The sequence below is a fragment of the Panthera onca genome, chromosome C2 (genome assembly GCF_046562875.1).
Source record: "Panthera onca isolate mPanOnc1 chromosome C2, mPanOnc1 haplotype 2, whole genome shotgun sequence".
NCBI lineage: Eukaryota > Metazoa > Chordata > Mammalia > Carnivora > Felidae > Panthera > Panthera onca.
The window spans coordinates 115,221,367-115,241,910 of NC_138347.1; the positions used below are offsets into that span (position 1 = coordinate 115,221,367).

At 34.4% G+C, this 20,544-nt stretch overlaps 1 protein-coding gene across 6 annotated transcripts in view; it reads left to right on the forward strand.

The window, feature by feature from the left end:
- Nucleotides 1-20,544, forward strand: part of HLTF (helicase like transcription factor) — a 51,814-nt gene that overhangs the window by 19,919 nt on the left and 11,351 nt on the right. For 4 of the 6 annotated variants that reach the window (XM_078432257.2, XM_078432259.2, XM_078432258.2 and 1 more), the window contains exons 10-19: nucleotides 1,256-1,346; nucleotides 2,888-2,967; nucleotides 3,053-3,094; nucleotides 4,123-4,212; nucleotides 7,084-7,181; nucleotides 11,162-11,305; nucleotides 12,426-12,564; nucleotides 13,188-13,323; nucleotides 14,809-14,988; nucleotides 19,998-20,122. In XM_078432257.2, coding sequence (XP_078288383.1) covers nucleotides 1,256-1,346; nucleotides 2,888-2,967; nucleotides 3,053-3,094; nucleotides 4,123-4,212; nucleotides 7,084-7,181; nucleotides 11,162-11,305; nucleotides 12,426-12,564; nucleotides 13,188-13,323; nucleotides 14,809-14,988; nucleotides 19,998-20,122 — 1,125 coding nt within the window. The remainder of the gene's footprint in view (nucleotides 1-1,255; nucleotides 1,347-2,887; nucleotides 2,968-3,052; nucleotides 3,095-4,122; nucleotides 4,213-7,083; nucleotides 7,182-11,161; nucleotides 11,306-12,425; nucleotides 12,565-13,187; nucleotides 13,324-14,808; nucleotides 14,989-19,997; nucleotides 20,123-20,544) is intronic. The other 2 variants (XM_078432260.2, XM_078432262.2) reach the window with 1 other exon arrangement.

Consider the following 20,544-nt stretch of genomic DNA (forward strand, 5'->3'; position numbering starts at 1 on the left):
TTTGATTTAAATTTTTCCAGTTTGATGATGTAATTCAAGCTCTGGCTTTGTAATATACAAAAATTTTAGATATTTTTTTCTAAAAATCTCGGGAGAACTGGTAGGAAAAATTTCATCAAGGAGGTCATGATGGAATTGGGTGGTTGTATACCAGTCAGAGAAGCTAAGGAAGAACAACATAAAGAACAACATAAACCTATTTTGTTCTGGGACCTCAGAGTAGTTTATGTTAATAATGTAATATGCATGAATAATAGCAGATAAGAATAGAAAGATAGGTTAGAGCCAAATTGTGAAGTTAGATGATAAATGAAAAGAGAACTCTGGATTTAGCAGTTAAATAGCTGGTGTAGCTGTTAATGGCCTTTGGAAAATTAATTTCTGAAGATTGGTTAGAACAGAAAAACTGAAAATATTTTCAGATAGAATAGTAAGTGAAGAATTGGAAATGACAGTTGTATGCTATTATGTATTTTGCTAAGTTTGAAATAGGAGAAACAGAAAAATCGTTGGAAATGAAGGCAGAGTTGAGGGTTTTTTTTTTTTTTTGCAGGGGAGAGCATTATGAAAGAAATCCGTGGGTAAGAGATGTGGGATAAAATGGAGAGAATAATTTTTAGGCCTCTTGGCGGGGGCGGGCAATGAGACCAAGAGCATAGATAAGTGAATTAACGTTAGAAGGAAAGAAAGTAAGGTTGATGGGAAATATTTAATTGAGGGAATTTTAAAAAGGTAGGAAAATTGGGATTATAGAAAATGGTATTCAGTTTTCTTTGAAGGTGAAGTAGGTCATCATCTAGGAGTCAAGGGAGTGAAGAATCTAGGCAAAGGGTCCAGTATATACCACTGTGGTGAGTGGGTAGGGAGGCTGAGTGATACATAAAAGAGTTGCTAAGTGACACAGGCAGCAGGTGAGATTTGAAAATGTAAACTTGTAATGCCACCTATTTATTGTTCATTTTTTTCCAGCAGCTCTTAGCTGCCTTGGTGTACAGCAGGAAATTCAGCCAGCCAGTTTGGGAATTGGCTGGATGACTACAGGGGAAAGACTGGGTACAAGAAATTGAAGGTATTTTTTAGTGAGAATATACTATACTTAAAAACTAGTAGAGAGAATAGCTGGCTGATTGAAAGAAAAGGAATGAAGATACTAAGAAAGTTGAACTATTGAGTTGGAAAACCAAAGTTTTAAGGATACTCAGTCAAGACAGTTTACTAATACTCTGTATATTTGTCCTTTTCTTTGAAATGAAAGGATCTAGATGTAGTGGAGAACCCAGTATTTCAGATGTCAAGGGAAAGAATAAATATCCCAAGTCAGAATTGTCTAGCTCCCGCCCCAAAAGGTAAATTTTGTTATGGTTTGATTGTATGTAATATTTGTTTAAACTCTTTCTCCATTTTCTTATATATAGGAGAGAGATAAGACCATTATATCTCAGTTATATAGTTCTTTCAAATTCATTCTGTTATTTGAAACTACCAAATCACTGTTACTTAGGCAGGTTGGGTGTTCCTATTTTATAGGTGAAGAAAAGCAATACTAATCTATAAAAGAAGTGAATTGATAGTTTCTAATAATCACTTAACCTTTCTACCACTTTCTTTCCTGTTCTTTTACATAGGAACTAAGATCTAGCTTCCGAGTTTTTTGTTTTTGTTGACTTTGGAAGAGTTTTCCTATTATTTTCAGGAGATAAAAACTGACAGCTATTTATTAGATGACTTGGTAGAAACACTCTGTTCATCTCAGTTCTTTCTCTCTTCACCTTTAGTAGAAATAAAATATGATGAAGTTATTTATGGAGACTATTGTGTTAATGTAGACTAGAGGGAGAATTTGAATAAAGCGCATAATGCTCCTCTGATGTTAACTTGAATCTGTTAACTTTATAAATTTCATTTACCCTCTGAAATAGGTCTAAATGACTTTTATTTGTACTGTATTTTCTACCATTAATATCTGCAGATGTGATTTCAAATCTGAGTCTCTGTTAGCTAGTCCAATAAGGATCTCAAAACTGGGGCTTTTAATTATTTTCTTCATTAATACCTGTCTTAAACTGAGCACAAAACCAGGGCACCTCAGTTTCTCATCTGGATCTCAAATCTTACAATTCTGAGCTGACCATGATGAGCCTGAGAGTAGCACTATTAGGTTGACCAGATAAGATTAAAGGACATGGAAATAAAAATAAAGAGGACATGGGAGAAACTAATAACCAATACATATGATAATTTATACGTGTATGTTACTGTGCAACAGGCACTATTTTAGGGGCTTTGCATATAGTAACACATTTTATCCTATGAAGTGAATTGTATTTTTGCTCGTATTTTCCAAATGAGGAAATTAAAGCATAGATGAATATTAAGTAACTTGCATAAAGTCACATAGCAAATAAGTAGCTGAATGGGATTTGAATACAGGCAGTCTGACTCCAGAGGCCATTATTTTTAGCAACTTAATCACTGTAATGTACTTTCTACACAAAATACATAAAATTTTTCATTGTGAAAGAATTATATTTTTCTCCTAGCTGCTCATTTTATTATATTGGAATTATTTTCTTTGATAAGAGTTATTCTTAGTTCTAGTTTTATATAGGTGTTTCGTTTGAATTACTGAATATTAAATTCAATATTAAAATGATTATTTTAGGATGGTTTTCTTTTTCAAATTTAATAATAGTGGTACTGCATTTTGTATATAAATGTATCTGGCTATGAAAACAAAATGCTTTTTAGGAAATTTTACTTTCATTTGTCAAATTTCCTTGAATTAAAACAAATAATAGGAAGCATTATACTGCTTTTATTAAAACTTATGTTTTCATATCTCATTTTATTTTGGTTTGATAAAAAATTTGTGTACACTTTATTTTAGAAGAAAAACTGTTGTCCAGTATATTGAAAGCAGTGATTCAGAAGAAATTGAAACAAATGAATTGCCACAGAAAATGAAAGGTAATGTGAAATGGATTTGATTTGATAATGTGTCCTTTATTCTGATTTCCTACTGTGACTATTTTTATATTTGGTTTTGTTGTAGGCAAACTGAAAAATTCACAGTCTGAGACTAAAAGAGTAAAAGGTATGTATATACATCTCAGTATCCATAATCTACTCTTAAAGATTATTAAAGTAAAACTCCATAGGTTTGTATCTCTCTAGCTTAGAATTCTTTAGTAGCAGATCTTTTTTTTAACTTATTTTTTTCTAATGTTTATTTATTTTTGAGAGACAGAGAGACAGAGCATGAGCAGGGGAGGGGCAGAGAGAGAGGGAGACACAGAATGTGAAACAGGCTCCAGTCTCTGAGCTGTCAGCACAGAGTCCGATGTGGGGCATAACCCACGAACCGTGAGATCATGACCTGAGCTGAAATCAGACACTTAACTGACTAAATCACTCAGGCGCCCCTCTTTAGACTCCTGTTCACGTTTGAACTATTCCATGGAACTTATCAAGGGTGGTAAATGAATGAGGTAAAGTGAAAGATTAGTTTCAAATTAAAATCTAAGAGAAATATTTAAACTAACTTTAAACACAGTAATTTTTACCACTTATAAAATTACTTCAATAAAACCTTATTTGTATATATATAAATTATAATTACAAAAGTTGGGTGGGAGCATCTTCTGGGTAATAATTGTTCGTATTGTCATACAGATGTAAAAATAACCAGTATCATTACTTTTATATGTTACTTTAAAACATAACTCTTTATTTTTCTTTTCTTGTAAATCAGATCATATTATATTCCTAATTAGTTGAGAAAGTGTATTGCATTTGGAAAATAACTCGTTACCACTAACTGATCTGAAAATTTGGCAGCTTCATCATTAGAAGTCAAACACCTGTTTCCTTGAAAGTATTCTTCCACCTGGAAGCTGATTACTTTGCATATGGCTGCTCCTACTTTCACATCTCTTCTCAAGAGAAGTAACACTTTATGATAAGTGACTACATATTCCTTCTCTGAGTTAGAATGATTCTTTTTAGTGTCAGGTCACCAGATATTTTGTTTTTATTTAGTAGTATAAGCTCTTAAGATACAGAGATATAAGCACAGGGGAGAGTTCGTTTTCTAGTATCTTAATGATTCTGTGGTTATTTCAGCAGGATCTTCTAAGGTTAAAGAAGATGCAGAATTTGCATGTGCACTTATTTCATCTACCCCTGCAACAAAAAGGAGAATGTTGAAAAAAGGTCAGTAAATCTTACGGTTTTTTAGCTTTCGTTTTTTTCACTGCAAAACAATTTTAACATGGTACAAGAAGTTTAAAAAGTAAAGAAAAGAATGGGGTGCCTGGGTGGCCCAGTCAGTTAAGCATCTGACTTCAGTCTAGGTCATGATCTCTCCATTCCCAACTTCGAGCCCCGCATTGGGCTCTGTGCTAACAGCTCAGAGCCTGGAGCCTGTTTCAGATTCTGTGTCTCCCTCTCTCTCTCTGCCCCTTCCCCACTCACACTCTGTCTCTCTCAAAAGTAAACATTAAAAGAAAATTTTTTTTAAAGAAAAAGGTACAGAATCCTGTTGTTCTTGGAAGTGCATGTTTATGTGTTTTCCTTCTAATACCTTTTCTTTTGTTAATTCTGTTTATTTTAGTTAGGTCAGAAATATGATGGAAAAGAGATCCTTTACTCATCTTAGTAGCAGAAATATTTTCTTCTACTGAAGGCCTAGAGCAATTGATGGCTATTTATTTTTTTCATTAAAATATATATTAGTGTTTATTTATTTTGAGAGAGCACACATGTGCAGGGAAGGGGCAGAGAGAGGGAGCAATGGCATCCTAAGTGGACTTTGCTGTGTCAGGAGCCCTATGTGGGGCTTGATCTCATGGACCAAACTGTGACATCATGACGTGAGCCAATATCAAGAGTTGGATGCTTAACTGACTGAGCCACCCAGGTGCCCCTTGATGGCCCTTTAAAACCTAATTTAATATGAATTCTTTAAATTGTAATATTCAGTTCTTAGTATGAGTAGAATTTTTCACTTATGAATGTTAGTGACCTTTATTATAATTTTATATTTTGTAATTCATAGGAAAACACTGTAAGACTCTAAATATTTGAGATGCAAAGAGATTGATCTCTAGGGTTAAGGAGATCTGGGATGAGTTACTATATTTCTGTCCCTTAGTCTCCTCTGTTTTACATTTTGGGGATATACCAGATAAAAGTCTGTTTCATAGCTTATGTCTAATGGTGGGGAAACATAAATAATTGAACACAGAACTTTAAATAATAAGCACTGTGAATAAAATAAAGGTGGATAGTAAAGAATGATGAAAGGGACCTGTTAAAGAGGTTATTTGACGCATCACAGAATGATGTTGGTCTAAGAATCAGACAGGAATGGAAAATAGGGGTGCCTGGATGGCTTCATCAGCTCAGGTCACGATCTCACAATCATGGGATCAAGCCCCCTGTTGGGCTCCACACTGAACGTGGAGCTTGCTTGGGATTTTCTGTCTCTCCCTTTCTTCTGCTCTTCCCCTGCTTGTGTGCACATGTGCTCCCTCCCTCCCTCCCTTCGTAGCTCACTCTCTCTCTCAAAAATAAATAAACTTAAAAAAAAAAAGGGATGGAAAATACAGGCATTTCAAGTAGAATACTCAACCCTAATTTTAGAAATTTTAAGAAATGTGGAATTTTCTGTTGAGATAGAATTAAGATAGAATTCAGTTAGAATTAAGTTCACACACAGAAAGTTCTTTTTCCTTGCAGGCACACAGCCATAATAATAGAAGAGAGAAACTGTAAAAAATCATAGCTGTGAAAAAACCCCAAAAAACAAAATAAGCATATTTCTGGAAGAAAAGCAGAATAGAAACAAAAATCAGTGAGTAGAGACAGAAGTGGTATTGTGTGGTAGACAGTGTTTTCTAAAATAAGACACAAAAAATTATAAGGAAAAAATTGATGAAATTCTACTACATTTTAAATTTCCATGCATCAAAGTGCACCATAAACGAGGTAAAAAATAAGACTGAAGAAGATATTTCTGGTAAGTGTAAGTTACAAAGGATTAGCATTTAGAATGTGTAAAGAAACCTCCACAAATCCATTGGAAAAAGACAATCCAGTAGGAGAAGAGCCACTAAGAATACAAATGTACATTCCAAAGAAAGAAAACACAACCAATAAATGTGGGGAAAGATAGGCAGATTCAGTCATTGAGGAAATCAAATTAAAGGAACAGACAGGTACTATCTCACCCATTATATTTACAAACATTTAAAAATCTCACAGTGCAAGTATAGGCAAGGTTGTGCAGCAACAGGAACTCCCAGGTACTATGGAGTATAAGTTACCATGGTATGAGCAATTGGGGCAAAAATAATGAAGATAGATAAATCACCTAGATATGTAAAAGGATACCTGAAAAAAAAGTTTTTATTGTGTTTTTTAGAAAAATGTTGAAATAATATAAGTACTGTCCAGTAGGGAATGGAAAATAAAATTGTAGTGTGTCCTTTTATAGGGTGCCTGAGTATCCTTGCAGCATGGCAGCTGGCTTCTTCCAAAGGGAGTGATCAGAGAAGGGGGGGTGGGAGCAGTGGGGGGGAAACTTAATCTCAGTAGTGGTGTATCACCATTTTTGCCATATCCCTGATAGAATGTGGGAGGGTACCATGTGAGGTTGTGACAGTCAGAAAGTGGATATTATTAGGGGCCATCTTGGAGTCTGGTTACCACATTAACTATAGCACAGATTCCAAAAACTGCATAGAACAAATGTTATCTTAATAACTATAAGTAACAAATACATATCAGGAAATATTCCAGATTTTTTCCATGTGCCCCCTCTCAATCATAGTTTTCTACCTCCCATAAGTAATCAGTGTCTAGATTTGTAGTTATTTAAAGTGACAAGGTAAAAAATAATAAATCGACAAGGTAAAAATCTAGTTCCTGTTACTTCATCATGGCTGGAAACAGAAGTCTATCTGCTTCATTTTAATTCTTCCTAATTACTCTTTTCATAGAAGCACATATTGCCATCTCTTTATTGACTTCATATATATGCAAAAAAAGCTGAAGACTGTTTCAACTGATTCACTCTTTTAGGAGCATCTGCAGTAGAGAGTTCAAAGAAAACTGATGTTGAAGAGAGACCAAGAACAACACTGATCATCTGTCCACTTTCTGTGTTAAGCAACTGGATTGTAAGTCTTCACAGCCTTTTAAAATGTGACATAATTTGTATTTTAGTTTTCATCTTGAAAAGTATTTTGTTAAAGTCATTCATTAGGAGAAATATGTTTGGTCAGCACTCTATGTCTAAGTCAAAATAATTTGTTAGGTGACTCGGGGTTTTATTTGCTGAATTGAAGTACTTCTTTTTTTTGAAGATTTATAGTAAAAGAAACATCATTAATTATTATCATAAGATTTGGTTTATAGTTCTTCCTCTGCCATTTCTGTCCCCCAAGGTAGGAAAAGTATATAATTTTAAGATTCCACTATGTTTATGAGCTATTGAAAACTCTTTTCTAAGAACTACACTAGCAATATCTTTTGTTTATATAACAACTTGTAACATTTAGTGAACTCGTATGTACTCCGTTATTCCCTAAGCTCTTCTCATAGACTTTCTCGTTTAGTCCTCACAACTATTACACTCATTTTCCCGGTGACCAAATTGAAACACAGAGAAATTCAGGAACTTGCCTAAGATCATCCAGCTAATAAATGATGGAGCTAAGATATAATCTCCAACATTCTAATTCTAGAGCCTATGCTTTTACGACTACCAGAAAATTTTTTTTCTTCCAGATTGAATTCTATTCTAGAACATTACATTAGAATAGAACCTCTTTCTGTGTTATGTATAAGGAACAGCTTGGTTGTGTTTCCTTTCCAGTTTGAGCTTCAAGCTGCATGTTATAATGAAATAATGACTATAGGAAGCATTGTGAACATAAGGACCACTGGATGTGAACTTCTGTTCTTGCCATGTCAAAGGTTATTTGCATCTCTCCTGGCCTTTTCTCCTCTAATCTCAGAGGTGGAAGAGGTCCCACTCTTTGTAAGACCATTATCTTAGTCTAGGCATTGGATTCCATCTCTTTCCACCTTTGCATTTTATCTGTTATTTTTCTCTTTCCCTGGTTATTTAGTCTCTTCCCAGTGGCTTTTTCTTGACACATACTCAGATCTTTTTCATTTTTAACTACTTCCTCTTGATTATTTCTCACCTTTAAGTTGCTGCTCTTATCCTTTCCTTCTCTGTCGTACCTTTTGGGGTTTAATTTCCACTTTGTGCTTTTACTTCTTAGCCTATAATCTGGCTTCTGCCACTTGTTCTCTAACTTGATTTGGAAAAGATTAGTAGTTATTGTCTAATTGTCAATTCTGTGCCTCTTTATTTTCTTCTTGACTTTATGTACTTGTGCCTTCTTTGGTTCTTTTTATTATAAGTTTTTGGTGTATATATATAGATATAGATTTTTAAAATTAACATCTTTTTCTGATTTGTGTGTCATTTTTCCTCTTGAGACCAGAGTGAGGTTTAGTTCCCTCTTGCTCTTTTTTTAATTCCAAAAAAACTATCCTCTTTTTTTTGAGATGTAGTTCATTGTGGGAAGGACAGTACACAGGTACTAGAATGACAGTTTCAGGGTGAGGTTTACAAGTATTAAGGAAGTATAAACAGAACTATGAGTCTTTAAGAGCTTGGGTTCAGGATATGTTTTTTAAAAGTGGCTGGTCAGTATTTCATTATAATTTAATATTTGGAAAACAGCAAAATTTTTATAATATAAACTTCAGAAAGGAAACCTTGGCAAAGTCTTGCCTACTGAGATTATGGAGAAAACTGATTTTTTAAGGAATGAGAGCTGGTTGGGCATATATGGAATCCTGGCTGAGATTAAAATTTTGCAATCTCTCAATAAGCTAATTCTTCCTAACCCCCAAGTAAATGACCTAGCACCCTAGTGAGTAGGCTAGAACTACCTTATCATCCTTTTGTTGTCTTCAGATCTGGGAAGGAATACAGTTAAAGCTGTAAGAGACCATCACACTTCCACCACATATTTATTCTGAATACTTGGACAAGTTACTTCTCCTCCCAATGGAAAACAAAATAGTATCTATTTTATTCATATACAGCACTTAGCACAGTGACTAGAAACTCAATACTGTAACTCTCTTTTTCCAGGAAAGTTAATTTTTTTCTATTTCAGTTCTAGTCCTTTCACAAATACGTTTTTTTTTTTCCATTTCAAAGCAGCCCATTGATTCAGTTTTCTATTGGATTCTTTCTCTTTTCCTTTTCCACCGGTTTTCTTAATAAAATTCTCTGCATTTTCACCTTAAGTCTTTCATGTTTTATCCTCTTTTCTTAATATTTATTCCTTCACTATTTCAGGTATCATTCTCTCTTCAGCTCATAGTAGTCTGGTTTTTGCTCTCACCCTCTATAGTAACTATGAAGGCCTTCAGTGACCTCATTGTTGCTGTGTCCGCTGAGTTCCCTTTTTCTTTACTTCTGCGCTTTTTCTTTTTACAGCATTTTGTTATGTTTTATTTTGTAAGACATCTGTAGGCTCCGTGCAGTGAGCCTGACGTGGGGCTCAAACTCAAAACCATAAGATCATGCATGACCTGAGCCAAAATCGAGTCAGATGCTTAACCAACTGAACCACCCAGGTGCCCCTAAACCTTTTTCAGAGAGAGGGAATGAACATAAATTACAAGCTAAAAAAAATCTACCTTGTATTCCTTCTTGAAATTTTAATACTTTTCCCCTCCCCACCCTGTCCAATTTTGTTGCTCCTCCAGGTTTCTGACCACTACTTTTCTCCCATGGTTTCTATTTAGTCTGCCTTTCCCCCCTGCTTAACAAGCACGGTATCTTTTTTGAAATATTAGAAAATTTTTTAAGCAAATCTGCATTTACTTAAACAAGATTCAAGAATTTCAAAAGTTTGCCACATTTGCTTTGTTTTTTTCTTTGCTGGAATATTTTAAATCCTGTCCTAGTAGAAATAGAGGCCGACTGTTTAAATACTATCATTTTGTAGGCTCTTCTCCTAACCTTCTTTTCTCATTATACATGTTCTTAGAATATCTTACTCATTCCTAAGCTTCGTGTACTGTCTGCTGATAACTTTATAAAGTCCATCTCTACATTGTATTACAGTCCAATATTTAAATATTTGTAGTATACATCTCTAGTCAGACATTCTGTAGTGGCCAAAAATTTTAAATGTCTAAAATAGTAATACTATCTTTTTCTCATTTTTATACCTACTTTCCCCTTCTTTTTTTAAACTTATATCTTTATCACACAGTTCTAGGCACTCACTAAGTATTAAGGGCTTTTTTTGTTCTTTGTTTTTTTCATATCCCATATTTATGAGTCCTCAAGTCCCATCAGTCTCTTTTTTTTGGTATTTTTCTTTCATACCTGTCCTTTTTATTCTCTTCTTACTTCTGACATTCTGGTTTAGGGGTTTATCATCTCCTACCTAAGAATGAGAGCTTTGTTTCTCTGGTGTCTTTTTCCCCCAATCTAATCATGATTTTTTTTTTCCTGCTCAGTCTCTCAGACCTATTGTTTTCATGATTTAAAAAAAAGTCAAGTGCTTTAAATTGATTATGTCCTCAGAGAGGGCAGGGACTAGGTCTTATTTTTCTTTTTAGCTATACCACCCTTCTGGTTGATAATCTGACCGATAGTAGGCCTGTGATAAATGAATAAAAGTAGATACTGAGCTTGAATCTCTGCCTACATTCTTGAAAATATTTGTTGTTCTTTTGCTGTTTAATTTTGATATTATCAAGTTTACTTCCTGGGAGCAGTAGAGCCTTTCTATTAATACTAAATTTTTAAAAAATTAATTACTGTTTAAAAGACTTGGTTGTTTTTCCTTCTAAAAATGAAGTGGCTGCTCATTGGTAGGGCCAGGCAAAATTTATATAGTGTATTATTATGGCATATATGTCAGTTTTCCTGACAATACAATAATAATTAGTGTTGTTACTATCATGGTTGTTATTTTAGTTTAAATAGCAGGAAACTTGATTTTATGCAATTTTAATAGTTTGATTTGTGATACTACTGCCAGGACAATACTTTTTTATATTATACCCGACACTAATCTGCTTACTATTTAAAATATTTCTAATTTTCTTCTAGGATCAATTTGGACAACATATAAAATCAGATGTGCACTTGAATTTTTATGTTTATTATGGTCCTGACCGTATAAGAGACCCAACCTTGCTTTCAAAACAAGATATTGTTTTGACTACATACAACATTTTAACTCATGACTATGGAGTAAGTATGCTGAGACTCCTATTTCAGAAGTTGAATTTGAGAAATACACTTCAGGTTTCTAAAGTGTTCTAAAAATCAGACTTTGTGCTCTTTTTTTCTAAATACTTAAGAATATGTAGGAAGTAAATAGGAGATTGTTTCTTAATACTCTGCAAAAAAAGTTCAGCTTTCTTCAGCTAATTATGAATATTTTCCATTTAGAACACTTAAAGCTACAGTTTTACATTAGAATTGTAACTAAGTTTAGATAGCAGTTTGTAAGTGAATTCTATTTTTTCTTGTATTCTAGAATATTATTTTCTATCACAATGATTTAATTATCTCAGTTTAAAAATAAACTTTTTTTTAATAGCTGAAATTTATGAGTTTCCTGATTCATTTAAAAGTTTAATTTTTGTTTGTTTGCCTATTCCAGTCATTAAAATGTTTTTCAAAATACCTTATTGTCAAAATTTTGGTCTTCTGGTAAGAACGTTAACTATTACATAAAAGAAACTAATTATGTTAAATTCAATAATTCTTACTACTGAAAATTTTTCTATCATTACAGTTTTAATCTGAGGTGAAATTAGCTCAGTGTATTGAACCAAAGTCGCAGTAGAGAGCTAGACTACCTAGGTTTGAATGCTAGCTCTGCTATTTCCTAGCTGTAGTACTTTGAGTAACATACGTACTTCACACCTTGGTGCTTCAGTTTTCTCATCTGTAAAATAGGAGTAACAATAATATTTTGTAAGCTTTTGAGCATTCAGCAATTAAAAAAATTGTTTTTAATGTTTATTTTTGAGAGAAAGAGACAGTGTGAGTAGAGGGGCAGAGAGAGAGGGGACACAGAATTGGAAGCAGACTCCAGGCTCTGAGCGGTCAGCACAGAGCCCGACACTGGGCTCAAACTCAAGAGTGGTGAGATCATGACCTGCACTGAAGTTAGACACTTAACCAACTGAGCCACCCAGGCACCCCGAGCATTCAGTAACTTAACGTGTGTACTGCTTAAAGCAGTATCTACCACATAGTAAGCATTGATGCTAAAAAATAGTAGCAATGTGTATTTACCAAATTACGTGAAATACTGTTTTACTTCCCTGTGTTTTTAATTCACATGAAACATTTATTTCAGACTAAAGGTGATAGTCCATTACATAGCATAAGGTGGCTAAGAGTGATCCTGGATGAAGGACATGCGATAAGAAATCCAAATGCTCAGCAGACAAAAGCTGTACTTGATTTAGAAGCAGAGAGAAGATGGGTATTAACAGGTAAAAAGGTTATATTTAAAAAATTCTCAAATATGTATCATTAAGTGAGTTAGGTAACTTGTAAGTTTTATGTGAATATAAAAAGTTTGTTCTGTAATTAATCATTGAGGTCATTTAATAAAATATTTTGACTTGTTTTTCACAGTTCCCCATGCTATGGCAACATTGAATAATATAATGGAACAATCACTAGATTTCTTTTTGAACCTTGGAGATTGATTAGACACTTTAATTCTCAATCAGAATCTTGATTTCCCTATTTCTCATCTTGAAGCCAAGCTTGTGTGCTACTTGTGACGTCTGTACTAGTCATTTTTTCCTTCTTGTTAGTACTGCTGGTTTAAAATCAAATAAATACATGTTCTTGGATAAGGAGAAAGTTGAATTCACTGGGCTGTGGTTTTTTTCTTTATTAGTATGGCAAGTAAGAGCTAAAAATTAGAGCAAAACTGTATTTTGAGATTGTGTATGTATTTAACAAAGGATTATAGTTACAGCTTGATAGAGGGTGTGCCTAGTACAGAATGCCTATTTTCAACTGTTGTTTTCTCTGATTGGGTCAGATGGATATTCTGAATGGATATTCTGGTTGTGGAGTTACAACAGTTTTCTGTTATTTTTAGGTACTCCGATTCAGAATTCTTTGAAGGATTTGTGGTCTCTTCTTTCCTTTTTAAAACTTAAGCCATTTCTTGATAGAGAATGGTGGCATAGAACAATACAGCGTCCTGTCACAATGGGAGATGAAGGGGGACTTAGGTAAGTAATTTCATGAAAACGGATTAATATTAGCAACAAATAACTGTAAGCAGCTTGAACCAATTGCCACTTTGAATACTATTTTAACTTCACTGTTGGCTTTCTTCTCCCAAAAGCATTTATAGCTTCATGCCTTTGGCTCTCAGAACCTAATGATTGTTGGCTGGGAAGACAAAGATTTCTAACTACCACTAAAACAAGCTTTTCCTTTCTTTGATATTAGTCTAACTAAAAGGAAAGGCAGAGCTTTATGGTCTTTGTGTGTTGCTGTTACCCCTGAAACCACCATTAGTTGGTTAAACAGTGGCAGGAAAAACTATATGCTCTGAACATCCAGTATGCACTAAATTTTCATAACTTACCTTGTATAACTTTATATAGTGGTAATCGAATGGTAGGATATACACTCGCATCAATAAGAGAGAAAGCTATTTCTCATGGAGACATAAATAAAATTCAACTTGGTGATAGCCATTTCACAGGGTACTCCTCTAATAATGTGGTTTAAGGTTTTTGGCTAGAGCAGTGGTTTTCAGCGTTTGGGATCCATTAGCAGGTTGTGAAATCATTATAAAGATGGCAGCTAGCCTTATAAAACAAAGTGAAGTAGAATAGAAGGTTTAAGAAAATAGAGCATATCACACATAGTAAGTATTGTTTTTGTGAGATGTTTCTGTTATATGTGTATGTGTGTTTATATAATAATGTTTGCTGGATGGTATGTGTTTCTTACTGTGGTTATAGGGAAAAAGGTTCAGAAGCCACCAACCTAGTTTGTAGTACTGTCTGCTTGCTTTTCAGAACCAACTATGTAAATTATAATTTAAGAAATTTTATTTATATTTCAGTGTTAGGAAAAACTTTCCCTTAAAGAATTGATGTGCCTCCTTTTTTTCTGATAATGAGAAGGGAGTATAAAGGTTGTAGAACCTAGAAGGCATTTCTCCCTTCTTCTGAATTGTCACATTGTGTTTTAATTTTTTTGGCAATTTTAAATTTTTTTAAATTTTTTACTTTGTAAAAATTACTTATTTTGTACTGTGATTTTCATATTACTGAAAAAATATTTTTGAAAGTAAGATGTTTTCTCATTTGGAGTTTATGAAATTTGTATAATGCCTTGCAATTACTGTAGGTACTTAAGAATTTGAGTGTTGAATATTGAGTGATGTAGTTAACAGAAATAAGTAAAAAAGTTAGTGATTAGAACAAAAATGGGGAGAAGTTAAGAAAAATAAAGGCAAGATAGAAGATTAGACTGTGACAAGTATTGAGTTGAGGGCAATCAGTGCATCGTTGCTACAATTTTATATTTGTAGAATATATTTCTTATGATATCATATTGGATAAAACTCCAAATAAGGGATTTTTAAAAAACTTACTAGGTTATAAAACAGTAATATATTAAAATACTTTTTTTGTTGTTGTTAAGTCAGCTTACACAGAAATGAAAAGTTATGTAATTATTTGTTTTATTTTGACTAGGCGTTTACAATCCCTAATTAAAAATATTACTCTTAGAAGAACAAAGACCAGCAAAATTAAAGGAAAACCTGTTTTGGAGTTACCAGAACGTAAAGTATTTATTCAGCACATTACACTTTCAGATGAAGAGAGAAAAATTTATCAGTCTGTAAAAAATGAAGGCAGAGCTACTATTGGAAGGTATGGAAAAAAGAAAGCCATTTTAGAAAATAATTTTTATTTTCTTTCCTATTTAACTGAATAGTATTTTTTAGAAATGTCAGCAGTAAAGTCTGAAGTATACTGAAAGATAATATGCTTCTTTATTTAAATTGTTTTTCATGAATTTGTAGTTGGAAGTAAATGAAATTGTATTACAACTTACCAGGTGAGTAATTCCTTAAGTTAGGAAAAAAAATGAAATGATGAATTATGAATGGCTAGTTAGACCTTGTTTGTTCTATTCCTGGCTCTCTATCATGGGAGTAGATAAAAACATTGAGGGAAGTATATATATAGAGAGAGAGACAGAGACAGAGAGAGATAAAAAACCTATTTAAGGACCAAAACTTTGGGGAATGTCCACATTTAAGAAGTAGGAAAATAAAGAGAAGTTTATGTAGAAGATTCTATCAAGGGCAGAATTATGAAGAAAAGTAAAGAAAACTGTTGGAGAAAGAGGGAATGGTTAGGAGTGTCAGATAGTATGGAGACTTAGAAAAGCCATTTAAATGGTGATTCAGGAGTTATTGGTGTAAAATCTTAACATAGGTTCACCAGAATAGTGAGGTGTGTACCAAATTGTAGGTGTAAGGGAATTGCAAAGAAGTAGCAGCTGTAGGTAGGGGTAGACCACTTTCATGAAGTTTGTAAACGGAAGAAGAAAGTGAGACTGGTACATAGGATTGCTGGTTGGTTGCTCTGTCAATGTTTTGCATTTTATTTGAAAAATCTGCCTTGAGAAAAGAAAGCATAGAAGAGACTACACATAGAAAAGAGAATAAAGCAGATTGGTGGATAAAAATGAAGCCTAGTGGGGGGTAAAGACTGCAGTCAGTGAAATATGAGACAAAGGGTATCTACAGAGAAAGGTGGTGGGAAGTTGAAGATAGCTGGATTTGCAGCCATTATAAAAAGTTGTTAAAGTTCTTAGAGTGGGATACAGGCTTCATGTAGTATTGAATATATGTAGACTTTCCAACAACACGTGAAATCTGGGACTTTCCAACAACGTGTGAAATCTGGGGAATAGGAGCTGATCACGTAGATTATAAAGGGATTGGGGATTGGTAGAAGGTGAGAAATTCTAGTCCAAGCAAGAACATGTTTGATGGTAGTGCTTATGGAACCAGAATGAGTAGGAGACAAGTAAAGGCAAAAGAGGGCTGAGAAAATAGGCGAATCTTCAAGATACGAGAACTTCATTGAAATACGAAGCAGGTTTAACAGGAATTAGTTTGAAAAAGATTATTCTAACTAAGTAAGTGATTTCAGATATCAGAATTTTGCAGTGGTGATTGAAATTTCATTCATACTCATTCTTTCAACCAGAATTTATTAAGTGCCTGTGTAATACATTTTGAGATACAACATAATAAAATAGACAAAAGTCTTTACCCTCAATGAGTTTATATTTTAATGGCAGGAAACAATTAAAAAAAATTAAATTTTATGGAAAAAAACTAAAGCAGAGAAAGGGGATAGGAAGTGTTGAAGCTAATAGGTTATTCAGTGAAGACCTTACTGAGGTGATATGTGGGAATAGGTCTAAAAGAGACTGGAATTGGGGACATTTCAGAGGGAACAGCAAGTATAAAGACCCTGAGTTGGGAGCATGTTTGGTGAGCTTAGAAAGCAACGGAGGCAAGTGTGGCTGGATGATATGAGCTAGATGGAATAGCAGTGATGTCAGAGAGAGATTGGAGTGGGGACTACATGGTGGTTTTGTAAGGCATTACTGCATATTTCAAGGACTTTGGCTCTTACTTTCTTTAGTTTAGAAAACTTTGAAGGGTTTTGAGCCAGGAGAGTGATATAATCTTACTTATATTTTAAAAGGATCACTGACTGCTGTGTTAAGATTTAGATTCTAGGAGTACGGGCATAGATAGGGAGAAGAGTGGCAGTAGTCAAAGTAAGAGATCATGGTGGTTTTCACTACAGTAGAGTGGTGATGAAGGGGGTGAAAAACGGTTGGATTCTGTCATAGTTTGAAGGCAGAGCCAACAGAACTTGCTGATGGGGAGGGAGACAGGAGTCAAAGATAACACTGAGCTTTTTCACATGAATGTGACTAGAAAGTTGAAATTACCATTTGCAGAAATAGGTCTGTGGGAGGAGCAGAGTTTTTTCAGGAAAGATCGGAAGTTCAGTTTTGGACCCATTGACTGATGCCTGTGAAACTTCTAAGTGGAGATGTCTCATATATAGGAAACTAGTGTTCATGGGAAAGTTCTTAATGTAAGTTTGAAAGTCACCTGTGTGTAGATGGTAATTAAAGCATGAGACTGGATGAGAAGAGAGCTAACAAGGAAGACAGGAGTGGCTGGTGGAAGAGGAGTGGTGGAGGCTTCTACTCTTATCTGGGACTCAAAAGAGATCGGTTAAACTGAAATGCTGACTATTAGTGTAGTAAGTGACCATGCCAAGGAATAGACTAGTTGTAAAGGTTATTCTATTTGAAAATGTTGAGAAGAGTTAACTATTGAAACCGCAGAAAAGAAATAGATTGTTTTAAAAGTTTTCTTTTTCTTTTTTAAATGTTTGTTTATTTCTGAGAGAGAATGAGCAGGGGAGGGACAGAATCCAAAGCAGGCTCCAGGTTCTGAGCTGTCAGCACGTGGGGCTCGAACTCAAGAACCGCAAGATCATAACCTGAGCCAAAGTTGGATGCTTAACTGACTGAGCCACCCAGGCGCCCCTAAAAGTATTTTCTTACTATGTAATACATTTAGTAACATTTATTGAGCACTTACTAGATGTTATGCATTCAAGTGCTTATATGTTTTAATTCACAACAATCTTACCAAGTCAATACAATGATTACCCACATTTTCTAGATAAAGAGTCTGAGGCACAGTAACTTGTACTAGGTCACACAGCTAGTGAATGACAGAGCTGGTATTTAGATTCAGGCAGTTTGGTTCTAGAGCTTGTGAGTTTAACCTTTATATTATATTGCCTCTTCTTTGTACTGTTGACTATTTAGAATTATTTGTTGACATAATACTACTATTACTAATAGTAACAGCAATAGATAGATGGATAGATATATGACTTAACCATAGTCCAGACACTATTCTGAGTGTTTTCCATGTATTAACTTTTTTTAATACAACTGTCTTATAGTGTCATGGTAATAATACATACCTCATAAAGATGTGACAGCTGAAGACACAGGTTAAAAATCTACCCGGAGCACCTAGGTGGCTCAGTTAGTTAAGTGTCTAACTTCGCCTCAGCTTATGATCTCACAGTTTGTGAGTTAGATCCCTAAGTCAGGCTCTGTGCTGACAGCTCGGAGACTGGAGCCTCCTTTGGATTCTGTGTCTTTCTCTCTCCCTGCCTCTCCCCGACTCATGCTCTGTGTCTTTCTCTCTCAAAAATAAACATAAAAAAAAGAAAAACCTACCTAAAGTTTCACAGTTAAATTGGCAGAGCCAGGTTTTCAACTCAGTCTAGCTCTAGAGTCTGTGCTCCTAATCATTAAGCTGTACTTCTTCTATTGCCTTAATATACTTATAAATGTGATTGTATATAATTTTTGGATTACCCATTCTTCTTTCAGAAACCTGTCATTGTCCTGCTGAATTTTCTGTTGGATGTTTCTATTGAAAACCCTGATTTTTTTTTAGGTTTTTCTTTAAAGTCCAGCACCAAGACCTCTCTCTCTTGATTTTTTTCTGGAACATGTGATACTGTTTAAATCTGTAGATTCTAGGCTTTTCCACCTCCTCCTTTTCCTGGAAAGTTTTCTTTAAATGTTGTTTTCTGTTCCATTTTTTTATCTTTGTATGTTTTAGATGTTTTTTTGTTTTCCATTGGTATCATTTTATTCTAATCCTTTATATCTTTCTGTTAAATTTTATTTTTTCTAAGTTTATTTTTGAGAGAGCGCATAAGTGAGGGAGGAGCAGAGAGAGGGGGAGACACAGAATGTGAAGCAGGCTCCAGGCTCTGAGCTGTCAGCACAGAGCCTGATACGGGGCTCGAACCCACGAGCTGGGAGATCATGACCTGAGTTGAAGTTGGACTCTTGACAGAGTCACCCAGGCGCCCCTGTTTAATTTTATTTTTTATCTTTCTGTTTCCCACATTCTTGTTTATGTTTATGTCAGTGGCTTGTCTCTTTTATGCTGATTTCAATGTGGCTTTCATTTCTCTGATGGTTCACTTTTCTCTTTCACACTTCTGAACTGTACCACCTCAGTTTTCATTTGTTTTGCCATGATAGTAAATCATGGCAGTATCCTTGTTCATAATTTTTATTTGCTCTGTGGCAACATTTTTTTGGTGAGTTTTCTTTCAGTGCCATTTGTTCCTCCCTTGCTCTTTGCTGGTTATTATATTTGAATGTCTCGAGTTCTTTCTGGACTATTTATAAGAAGTTAATATGAAGGGGGAGGGCCACAGCTATGTCACAGACTAGTAGGAAGTATCCCTATATAAATTATGACTCAGGGTTATATATGAGCCTTTTAGGTTTTATTCGTGCTTATACAACAGAGATCAGAAGCTGTAGATTCCTTGTAATATGGAATTTTATGCCCATAATCTTTTCTGTAAACACAGTAGGTCTGTTGTATTTCCTTATTTAGCTGGTCTTCTCTCTTTGGTATAAAACTTGTCCAGGGAAGTTCAGACCACAGCCATGTACCCTGTTCTGTTTTTGCATATGAAACATGTTGATTTTCCCCTAAGGGTTGTGCCATCTGTTTTGAAGAACTGTGCTCTGGCAGGTCTCTTTGAGATCTGCAGTCATCTCTCTCGGTATCTTCTATCCAACTTCTATTGTAACTGGCAACCATTTCTCATATATCTTGCTTCATTGTTACAAGTCTCTTATTTCATTAAAGGTGGTTTGCTTTTCTGTTTTCCACTGTTTTGATTTCCAGAGAAGAAGGGAACAATGCCATTTTTATTCCACTATTTTAGAATAGGGAATAATATTGTTTAAAGGCCTTCATAATATTTAACATTTTTATCTCTAGGTATTTTAATGAAGGGACTGTCCTTGCACACTATGCAGATGTCCTGGGTCTTTTGCTTAGATTGCGGCAGATTTGTTGTCATACTCATCTTCTTACGAATGCAGTGTCTTCCAGTGGTCCCTCAGGTAAGTAGATGTGATTGGTTTACACTATTATATTGGTTAGGGATATTTAAATCAGGATGAGAAATTTTTCATATTACCTGAATACAGTTTCTTATTCGTCAGATGAACATTGTTTTTAGAATAGGACTCAAGAATATACCCACAAATTCTTACCAATGAAATGGAGTAATAATGATGTCTTCCAGGATTTCCAGTGACAGATAACAGTGACAAATTGGATTTGCTTTTTATTCTGTGGTAGTATGTGCAGACTATAATGATGCTGTTGTGTAAGGTATATTATGTGGGTTAGCTACTATTCTAGCATCTGAATTTTTTTTTAATTTAAACCATGCTTTTTGCCTATGATAGAAAAAACCTAAATAAGGACTACCCAAGCAAAACTTTTCCCCATATAAGGAAGATTAACTTGTCTAGTCATA